The sequence below is a fragment of the Austrofundulus limnaeus genome, unplaced genomic scaffold (assembly GCF_001266775.1).
Source record: "Austrofundulus limnaeus strain Quisiro unplaced genomic scaffold, Austrofundulus_limnaeus-1.0 Scaffold18, whole genome shotgun sequence".
NCBI classification, from domain to species: domain Eukaryota; kingdom Metazoa; phylum Chordata; class Actinopteri; order Cyprinodontiformes; family Rivulidae; genus Austrofundulus; species Austrofundulus limnaeus.
Window position 1 is genome coordinate 2662481 of NW_013952420.1, and position 11721 is coordinate 2674201.

The 11721-nt window shown below is 38.2% G+C and overlaps 1 protein-coding gene across 4 annotated transcripts in view; it reads left to right on the forward strand.

Moving 5' to 3' along the window:
- LOC106514237 (RNA-binding motif, single-stranded-interacting protein 3) overlaps positions 1–11721 on the forward strand; it is a 199289-nt gene that overhangs the window by 177585 nt on the left and 9983 nt on the right. For all 4 annotated transcript variants that reach the window (XM_014003398.1, XM_014003400.1, XM_014003399.1 and 1 more), the window contains exon 10: positions 82–132. In XM_014003398.1, the coding sequence (XP_013858852.1) occupies positions 82–132 (51 nt within the window). The remainder of the gene's footprint in view (positions 1–81; positions 133–11721) is intronic.

Consider the following 11721-nt stretch of genomic DNA (forward strand, 5'->3'; position numbering starts at 1 on the left):
CTCTCTCTCTCTCTCTCTCTCTCTCTCTCTCTCTCTCTCTCTCTCTCTCTCTCTCTCCATTTTGCACTCATTTCTCTGTAGGTCCAGAGTACGTCTTGGATGCCACATCAACAGTATGTTATGCAACCTACAGTAAGTCTTTGAAGCAGCTCTTCCTTACATGTTTGTGTCGTGTGATTTTAAGTCCCTGCGGAGTCACTCCTTGCTTTCCTCAGTCTGTTGCACTGATTCCTTTTAGTTCCTGTCATTTATGGGACTGAGTATGTCTCTTTGTTGGTTTCTCAGTACTTGTTAGTTTAATAAACATCCCAGTCATCAATGTGAATGTCAGCAGCAGGATCGATGCAACAAGAAAAAATATGAAACTGTAGTTGGTGTTTGTAAAGACTGCTGTTTTGTCTCGATCAGAACGGAAAAGGATACAAATGAAACCAGATCACTGAAGAATCTGGCGAGTGGGGGGTCTTTTCAGGAAGTGCAACATTTGACATCTAAACATAGGAAAGAAAAAAATGTATCTTCACATCTCATATTAATATTGCTGAATCAGTTTGTGAAAATCTGTTTTAAAGCCAAATCTAAATTTATCAGTGAAACACCGCCCCCTTCTGGAATTAAATGAAACTGCATGTACAGGAGAGAATAGAATAGAATAGAATAGAATAGAATAGAATAGAATAGAATAGAATAGCCTGTATTATCCCTCAGTGCAATTCAGGTGCATTAGCAGCAGCAATTTAGAGTAAAAAATAAAGTATGAATAAGGACTTAGGTGAAGAAGGTGAAACATAATGCATCATTTTTGAAAGGACTGTACACAGCTCAACTACACCCCCTCCTCTCTAAAGAAAATCTGAACTAAAGTGTGCCCGGAGCTCCTACCTCAGCATATTTTATGAAATGTTTGCACCCTCAGTCACAGGTCACAGTCCAGTGGAAAGAGGCACAGTGTCGTCCCGTCTGGACTCACCTCACAGCTTTGTTTTATTCTTCAACGCCGCAGCAGGACCGGGGGTTAGAAAATCGTTGGCAGGATAGATTCGTGTTACAGTAACCTTGAAAGCTTTGAGTCAGAATAAACTTCAATTGCTAAAAGAGCAGAAATGAGACCAAAGCCCGGGTCACTGGAGGAGCAAAGGAAAGGTGATCCAAAAATCCTGAGAACAAGCAAAAAAAAAAAAAAAAACCTGGATGCTGGGTGAGGGCACGGATCCAGGAATATTTAAAGTCTTACCTAAGAAATTCAAGTTTTCAGTTATGCCTTCAGCTTTTGTGTGTTGATGGTTGCATGAAGGTGGAGTGAATCCCAGGTGATGCAGGGCAAGAGCACAAGCTGTTGTAAGCAGGGATGAAAGTAAAGAGGGGGAATAAGTCTGATAAAAAAGAACACAAAGGAGTAATAAAAAAACAGGGAAAGATAGAATGTGCATAAGAATGTGAGCAAACAGGTTCAGATAAACAACTGATTCATAAACTGGAAGAAAAACATCAAATGACAGGGATAACTTACTGCAGGGGTATGTTTTCATGGTTAATGGATGGTACCATATATAACACTTTACTAGCCAAGCAGGCTACTCAAAGTGCTTTACAACACAATCTGTGTCCTCATTTACCCATCCACACACGTTCATACAGCACTTTACTGCATTCTACAAAGCTAAACTCAATAAATCCTTCTATGGAGACTAATTATTGTTTAGATCACATTCATACACCGATGGTGCACATCAAGGCAATGAGGGGTTTAGTGTCTTGCCCAGGGATGTTTCGACATGTAACCTCATACCGGTGAAATCAAACCTCCAATTCTCTCGATGATTTGTTTATTTATTTAAAAGGACAACGCACAATAATCGATATTTTATGAATAGAATGCCAGAATTAGCACAACATCTAAATTTCTTCTGTTGTCCTGAGCAGATAAAAAAAAATTAAAAGGTTTATAAAACAATTACACAAAACAAATACTGCAATCATTTAAAACAATCCAAGAAAACCTACAAACATTGCACAAGTAGACCTACCATATTTATTTGCGTATAATACAAGAAATTTAAACACAAAAATCTTCCATAAAGTGGGGGGAGGTGGGGCAGTACTATACACGGGGGTAAGTTTGGATGTACGACCACATTAAGTTAAATAACATATATAGCTTAAATATTGCCCCTCCCTCCAGTTGTAAGTCACGCATAGCGATAAAATATGATTTATATAATAAAATATAATATAAACAGTTGTTTACTCACTAGAGTCAGAAAAGGAAAAACTTGTCTTCTTTTTCTTTTTAACCACAACAATGTAAAAAAAAAGACATGGACTTTAGTTGCATGTTCTAATAAATTCGTCTTGCTAATTAACAACTGGCTTCTGCCCTGGTTTGGGAGCGGATTGTTTTTTTCAGAGACACACGGAACCAGAAACTTGTCCTGCAGCTCTGCAGCAAAACACTCCACACACGCATGTCTCCCTAAATAATATTTTTTCCAGCAGAGGGCGCACTGCAAGAGCTGAAATATCCTGAAGTCTGTCTGAAATGAGTGGTGTCTTCATACATGATGTTAGATTTGTTTTTCTATTTAAGCTCAAAAAATGATGATTGTATTATACATGAATAAATACAGTATTTTTCGAATGAATACATGATTTTCTTTAAGCCAAGCTTTAAGTCATTTTTTTAATGGCGTAGCTATCACAGTCTCTGATGTGTTCTAGTAGTTCATTCCATAAGTGTGTTCCTCTTATTGAAATCACTTTTTGCCCAAACTCAGATCTCTGATAAAAAACGGCTGCTCTAAAAGTGGTTTTATCGGGTAAATGTACACAGATGACCTCTGCTTGTTGATCTAAACTCCTAGGGGAAAGATTAAATCTTTTAAAGTGGGGTCGTGAAATAGTGTTTTACCTGCTGTAGATCCCTTCAGGTTGGAGAGAAAGTGGTTTGCCTCTTTTGAACTGGTAAGGTGAACCAGCATAATTTTATTTAGGGGTGTCCCAATAGTGTTTTTTTCTCAAACTAAGTACAAGTATGAGTACTTCAGTTTGAGTACTCACCAATATTGCATACTGATACCGAGTACTTACTGAGTTGGAACTTAAATATTCCGTGACGATTACAAAAACGCATTTCTTTTATATGTAAATTGGTATTAAATCAAATAGTTAATTTGTCTTTGTTTTTTAAGTTTTCCATGTCCCGGATGACTGAAAATCCATTAAAACATGATATTAATGTCTGAATTTGACTGCTTCAATAATAAAGTTACTGGATTGATCCTTTAATTAGTTTTACTTCCACGCCACTTTTTTCCATAAATACACGCTGCACTGGAGCATCAGACTAAACAATGGTTAAAATGTAAACAGGGAACTAAACAAGCATGTCAGATTATTACTTAACCAGCTCTGATTGGACAACAACTTCAGAATGGACAAGCTAACATGGATCCACAGATAGAGACATGTTTACTTCTGTAAACAGCGAGCTGAATGTGAGGTCACGACATCTTCTGTGCATATGGGTCACATTGATGGCACATAGCGTTCCCACTGGAGTCTATTGGAGGTCGCATTTATAATGTGAACATCCTTGCTAACAAAAGAAAGAAAGAAAGAAAAGGTACCAATTCCAGGTATTGAGGAATTTTGATGATTTCAGATGATTTGGTAAAAGAACTTTTTAAAATGCTGGGATAGGGCCAGTATCGACATAGGGACACCACGATTATTAGCATGTTTTGCTTCTTGCTCAAAATAGCAATCACTATAAACTTTAGGAGATTCTGACTTGTTTCAGAATGGCAGCTGTTCACTTTGGTCTAAGCTCAGACTAGTCATTAGCTTGTCGAGAACAATATCTACACCAGGTAAGATATTAACCATTTATAATGTTTTCACAGTCAACTACATGACTTTAGGCCTTTATGTTTAATTTAAGAAATAACTGAAGTTTAAAATTTTTGATTTTTTTTTAAGAAAGCATGGACAAACAACAATATCTTTGTGATTTTAGATTAGCTACAAGGATTACTAGGAGAGTTGGGGAGAAAATATGAAATTTGTCACTTGTGTGATGGTATTTTTTTTCTGAGGATGAATTTCATGTGTTGTTTGGAAGTAGGAACACCACAGTTTTACTGAATGATAAACAAAGATTTGCCAGTATTTCTGATAGTGTCTGCTCCATGCATGAACTGATCCTTATGATGCAGCCTAAGAATGGGAAAGAAATTTGTGGACTTGGAAACTTTCAGATTATCTGCTTGACCTCAATGTTTCAAGTTTTCATTTCATACCAGTAACTGGTAAGCTCTTCTGAGTGTAGCAAAATAGAAAAATGACACTGAAAAATAAAACTATTGCTAAAACAGCTTATAAAAATACTTTTTTAACCAAAAGCACAAGGTTATTTTAAGAGTTTTAAGTGCTATTGCTATTGTTTTTTAATTAAACTTTACAGAACAACAAAATAATGTTCTACATTTAGTTTTAGTAGAAAAAGAAACAGTCAGGACAAATATTATGCAGTTGTTTGTTGTTTTTAATTATCAGATGTATAATTTAACAAAAAACACTCAATAATGACAGAGGAAGTCATTCAAAGGCCAAGTTTTATGACAGACATGCTGAGAAATCTTGTTTTTCTTTCTTCCTGTTTGTTTCCTGCTTTGTGTCAAGCTGACAAGTCCTGAACACATTCTGTTGTCATGTCTGATTAAAATGATGTCTGTAAGAGAGGATAATACCCATCTGTAAATGTGTTTTCAAACAAATGTCCCATCTAATTATTTGGCGGGGCACTTGAAATGACAGCCTAAGGCTTAAGAGTAGACAGATAGAAGAGAGGAGACTGATAAAAGGTTAGGGAAAAAAATAGAAGGTAAATAAAAAAGAAAGCCGTGGTTTTGACAGCGCAAGGACAGAGGAGAGAGGACGGCACGGGGAGGGGGGAAAAAAGAGAAGGAAAGAAGGGATTATAGAGAACAAATCGAGAACAAAGAGGAGAAAACGAGTGCTGCAGAGGCACGTCTGAGCTGGTTGCTCCTGAGCCTTGTCTGTGCACAGTCAGAATCCCTGTTAGGCTACAGAAGAGAAAGCTGGTCATTGTATTTCCTGGATGTAGAGGAGCTTGGCAAATTAAAGCTGCATCAGGGAGGCAGACAGAGACGAAGGAGCTTCATTTTGTTCTCATGGTAGCAGAAGCTTTCTGATGTACTGCAGTTAATCACTGCTAACTCTGATGGATGATCCTTGCTTCTTGACATATTTAGGCTGACACGTGTTCTGACGCTCAGTAAACAGCCCATCACATACTTGGAGAGATAGATTTGCACACTTTTTGGTTCCAAAACTGGAGGGTGATACTATACTGCTAACAAATTAAAGGGGGTTCTATGTATTTCTCAGGCAAATAGTTCAACACCACATTCAAGTAACTATGTAACCTTCAGTTGTAATAAAAGCTCCATATAATTGTATATATCAAAAATAAATTTCACTTTGCACCATAACCTTGAAATTGTCCTCCTACCATTTTTGACACTTCCACTTCAGCGTGTCTTCTCAACAATGCTTTTGGGAGGGGTGATCTGTGAGGTGGGGACTCGGCTGCAGACTGAGCTCCAGGGAGGAGCTTTGTGTAAATAGGCGGTGCTTTGTACCAGCAAGTGTTTAGGCAGCTCCACATGGCAATCGTAAAATTTTCAAGGATTTCTCAAACATGCATGAATGAGTCAAAGTAACACTCTGGGTATGTTTTTGATGAGGGAATGACATTTAAAAAAATAGAAGTCTATTATTACTGGATAAAGTGGAAATATTTTGACACATTTTAGACAAAAAAATTTTCTTGGTTAAAAAAGTATTTGAGTTTTAGCTGTTTTAATCAAACCTTGAAAAATGACATCAGAAACAGTTTTGTTGCCATTGTCAATGAACAGGATTCACAGACTTGCTTCGGTGTAAAGGTGCAATAGGTATAAAATATAGCAAATGAAGAAAAAAACAAAGGATAAAGGAAAAATATAATAAAATATATAAAACATATGCAGACTGATGAACTACGAAACCAGTATTGGTATCAAAACATCACTTTTTCAGTTTGATATCAGCATTTTACAACTACTCATACTCGTTCAAAATACTCCGATATTTGGAACTGATACCAATACAAGTATCAACATTGGGTTATGTGTATTAGTACTCCACTGAATGTGTGACAGTTTACATTTCAAATGACAAGAAAGTTATACAATTCAAAATAAAATTTTATTTATTACTTTTTATTAATTTTAAATAGTTACAACAGTATATTTCATGCTGTATATTTGATTAGATTCAGTCAGAGGGGTTGTAGGCCTATAAGGAAGGACTGCCACCTTGTTCTAAATAAAATAAATGGGTTTTTCAAATCATTGTGTAATGTTTCAGTTCTAACTCAGTAAGTTCTCGTTATCAGCAAGTACCCAAACTGATGTACTCTTCCTCAGTTTGAGAAAACCTAGAATCAGGACACCCCTACACTCAGAGTATATACTGTATAGTTCATGATTCTCAGCTATTACTACATCAAACAACAGCTAATGATCTGTAAATATCTGACAAGTTTTATTTGATTTTGTCCTGCAATTTATCATATTTTGATACATGCTTTAGTCATTCAGCAGCAGGTAAATAATAAAGTGCCTGCACATGACTCACTCACATAGGAGCTGTAGCCACATGTTTTACCAGCTGATGTCTGTTTCAGAAACATTACAGATCTTTTCTGTGTCTTGGTTGAATTCCCAGATTATTATTTTTTTTTTTAACTTGTCTTCATGTCTCAGTTTAAAAAAGGTTCTCTTTGTGCATAATTATCCACAAATCCCCATACAGGAAATGAATGCATTACCCTACATATTACTTTGTTGAGATGTAATAAAACAGTCAGAGAATGAGGTATTTGAGCTTTTCCTGATTAAAACTGCCTTTTCAGCCAATTTACCTGATGAGGCCTTTAAAAGTGAGGCATAAAAACCTACCAGATCCAAAAGGGTCACCCTCTGCTGCAGGGACCAGCAAGGTGTCAGGTGTAGAATATGCTGAAGAAAGCACTATTCAGTATTCATCTACAACTTATTTTACCGCTGATATTCTGTGTGTGCAGTACTGTCTGCGGGTGAATAGAGAGACTGCAACCAAGCATTTCTGCTCTATGTGGGTCACTTAAATCATCTTTGCTTTTGTGTGAGTTAAACAGAGACAAAGAGGGCATGTTTTAGTATAAAAATGAAATGAGTCTGAAAAGCACGGGGAACACAATGTGGGTTTTTTCATGTTTACACACGTAGCAATCCTTTCAGAAAAGCAGCACTTTGTCGTCAATCTCTCTGTAAAAGAGATGCTATTATCCCAAATAGGGTGGATTTGATGCTTTGTGCCTTAAGGTTTGGGCTGATAATATTTGAATCCATTCAGCTTCAGCCCTTTGGAAAACAAATACAAACACAAAAAGAAGAGAAAAAGAAATGAGGGAGCCGATTTGTTTCCAACTTCGCTTCCGGTCCTCAGGGGGAAAAGAGTCATGTCCATCAGCCTTGTGTGCTCGTTTATTACCCTCTGGAAGACCGTCGGATGCAGGAAAACATTAACACGTGCTTTGCAATCACACTCATCACGTTCCAGCTAATGCATTGTGTCTGCATTCAGGCACACCGAAAAAGCCTGTGTAACTGGCGTACAGCTATAAATCAGAGCAGGCTGTTACTGATTATGGCTTTCTCCTTTCTATAGGCTGCATAAAGCCTGCTGTGTGACCCGATGAAGACAGAATCGTTAACATGCAGATGATTTGGTTGAAAGGAATGAAAAGCTTGATGCATGTTGGTGAATTGACCTGTATGAATCTGTCAGTGGGTGTTTCTGTGTGCAACGGAGACATAAGGACTAGATTATGATGCTGAGGAAGGTGTTTGCAAAGTGTTATCATCAAACGTGCTGCAGGATTCCTCTGACACTTTTCTGCTGTTCAGTCTTTGTTCGGATTGTTTGTGTGGGTCTGGCTGAGAAACCTGCACAGCTGTCCACTGTGAAGTAGCTGTTCTAAGTTTTGAATGTATTCAGATGTTAAAGCTCTTGCATTTCCTGAAAAAAATGCATATCAGCTGCTACATTTTATGCTAGAACTTTAGATCATCTTGAGTTGAAAAATGACAGGAGGTAGTATTCATATTAATTACGCAAGTGGAAGTATAGATATTAGGGTTTAAAAAGACGTAGATGCTGAAATATCAGTGCAAGTTTTTTACTCATGTAAAGGTGTAAAAGTACTGGTTTTAAAACTACTTAAAGGGATCCTCGATTAGTTGTAACATTAAACTTTATTTGATAAACACATATTTTAACTGTAAAATAAAGACTGTAAAATACTGTAGGCTGTTTTGTTTTGTAAATTTTTAAAAATATATTTTAACACGGACGGAGCCATTTTATTTACACGCAAAGCATTCTGGGTATGTGATGACGTGGATAGGTCCTCGGTGCGAGGCTGCTAGCGAGCTATATCCACCCTGAAGGTTAATCTTGGACAATATCTGATGATCGACTCTTTTAAATGAAACCAGAGAGAGTTGTCAGAGAGGAGAAGGTAGAAATGACTCAGCCTGTCTAAAAATATGGATGGAGGACAACAGAGCTGCTTCATGGAAGAAGAACCTCAGCTTAGCCTGATAGACTTCGCACTAGCACTGATGCTATATTGCCTTATATGTATTAGCTCGGTGCTAGCGCGACAAACAAGCTAAACTGTTGTCCACCATCCATATTTTCAGTTCCAGGCTGAGTCATTTCTACCTTCTCCTCTCTGTCAACTCTCTCTGGTTTCATTTAAAAGAGTCGATCATCAGAAATTGTCCAAGATTAACCTTCAGGGTGGATATAGCTCGCTAGCAGCCTCGCACTGAGGACCTATCCACGTCATCATTTACCCAGAATTCTTTATGTGTAAATAAAATGACCCCGTCCGTGTAATATATTTTTAAACTTTTAGTTTAAAAATGATAAAAAACTAAATGACATACAGTATTTTTACCGTCTTTATTTTACAGTCAAAATATATGTTAAATAAAGTCTAATGTTACAACTAATCGGGGATCCCTTTAAAGTATAAAAGTAAAAATAATATAAAGAAAATAAAAATGCCAGGACAAAACTTAGCCCGCACCTCAGGGGCCTATAGTGCACAACCCCACCACCAAAAAACATAGTAAATAAATTATAAATTAATGTTGAAAAGTTTAGGACGCACTATGCCAGTGGTTCCCAACACATTTTCCTTAATACCCCCATTTCTTACTTCCAAGCCAAGCTGAGTCTCCCTCCCCCAATCTCTCCCAGTTCTGGTCCATTACAACGCACTAACACTTGGCCCAGGTACGGCAAAAAATGGTGGCCCTTTGGTGGGCCAGATGTAGTTTGCCAGGGGTCGTCCATGCGTGGACCAGCACCACATGACCCAGACAACAACTGGGCCAATTGTAGCAGGTCACATTAAAAAAGTGCCATCACTACCAGACCTGGCCCACATCCGGTTGACAAATCACAGGTCATGCCAGCAGTTCCAGCTTGACACCAGAGCTCACACCTTTCTGCCATGTGGGCATTCAATAGTGTCAGGGATAAACAAGCTAAAGCTAAGCTGCCGGCAAGGCTGATGGTGCAATTCTACACGGCCATCATGGAGTCCAACCTCAGCTCCTCTACCACAGTGTGGTATGCCGGGGCCACTGCCAGGGACAGACACAGGCTGCAGCGCATTGTGCTGAGAAGATGATCGGCTATAGCCTCCCATCTCTCCATGACGTGTACGTCTCCAGGACTGTGAGGCGAGCAGGTCGGATCACAGCTGACCCTTCTCACCCTGCAGCCTGTTCATACACTCCCCTCAGGCAGAAGGTTTCGGTCAGTTCGGACCAGAACGTCTTGCCATAAAAGTTTCTTCCCCTCTACCGTCAGACTCTTGAACATTTAGAATCACGTGACTCTATAACTCTGCCTTGGCCACTTAATGACTGGTTTTTAAACTGCGCAACTTTGACTATTATTTTTCTGGTCATTTTTATCACTGGATCCAGTTGCACTACTCCAACTATATGTCTCTGATTACTGTACTGAACTGGTGTACATATATTTAGTATCATTTTCTTTATCCTTTGTATTTTCTTTATTTGTTATATTTTGTACTTATTGCACCTTTACACCTAAGCAATTTCCTAGTCTGTGAATCATGTTAATTGAAAATGGCAATAAGACTGATTCTGATTCTGAAACTCAGCTACTCCCTCAACAAATTGTAGGTCAACTGACTAAGTTTTAGTCATTTATGTGTTTGCTAAAGTTGGTTAGCTGTGGTGGTCTTGTTATATTGGGTTGACTCAATAAATAATGAGCTGTAGATTTACACCTATTAAGTAATTTATGAGTGCTTCCTTCAATTCATTCAGTAGTTTGTGAGATATTTTGATAACAAACAGACACATGAACACACAAACACAAGCAAAAACATTATTGTCTGCCCTCCCATTTTGTCAGCAGGTGATAATATCATCTAAACCTGCTTTCATCCTGTTGTTTACATGTGCTTCTGTTACCAGCCTGAGCCCTTCAGATCAACAAATATTACTGCTAAAGTTTGTGTCTGTGCTCATGGGAAGTGGAGTTAAACAGAAACCATAAATGTAACGTACTTTTACATCTGCTAAGATTTTGTCAGGTGTGTCAGGGCTCATGCTGAGAGGTCCTGTATTAGATCTTCGCAGAGCTGTTTGGGTTGCAACGTGGTGTAAGAGTACAGCTTAGAGCCTCAAGGTGTTCGACAGCATCAAAACCCTTCGCAGTGAGGGGATTTACTGTAAAAGCTTCTCTGCTTTCTTCACAAGCATGTGCTGTCAAACCTGCCTTGTGAGCCAGCTGACAGCCTGTTACTCCTGTGTACAAAGTGGGAACATTTGTAGTCATCACATTTAACAAGCTCTGCAAGTTATTGTATCACCTCACATAGTATAATCTACTATTTTAACTTATTTTTAGATGGCTAATTTTTGCAATGATTAAAGGGAAGTTATTCAATGATAAAGCTCTGTTTATATTGTATAATACAATAATTGTTCCACACTTGGTTTATGTGTTGAAGTCTGGGGTAAAGCAAGTAAAGCAATCACAAATCCTATTTTCATTTTACAGAAAAGAGCCGTAAGAATTATCACTAGAAAACATTACAGCCACCCTTCGAATATATTATTTTGTAAATTAAAAGTATTAAAATTTTATGAGTTGGTTGATTATAATATTTTGCAGATTATGTATAAGGCTCATTAAAAAATGTTACCTTTAAACATCCAGTTATATTTTGTTAGTAGAGAAAGTTCTTATAATCTTAAAGGACTTGAGATGTTTATTAAACCTAAAATTCAAACAAACTTGAAGGACCGATGGGAATAAGATTGTGGAATAATCTGGAAAGTGATTATAAAATGCCGGTTCAATGTATTGCTTTAAGAAGGGGGGCCTGGGGGGTTTCTTCTGGTGGCCGCGTGCAGGCTCTTAGGTGGTATGTGGTGGCGGTCATGGGTTGCTGACCCGGTGGCCTGACTGTGCTGGGGTGGGTTCGGGGTTGGCACGGGGGGCTCGGGGCTCTGGGGGCGTGCCGCCCCTGGGCTGTGGTCGTGGTGGGGTCTGGGG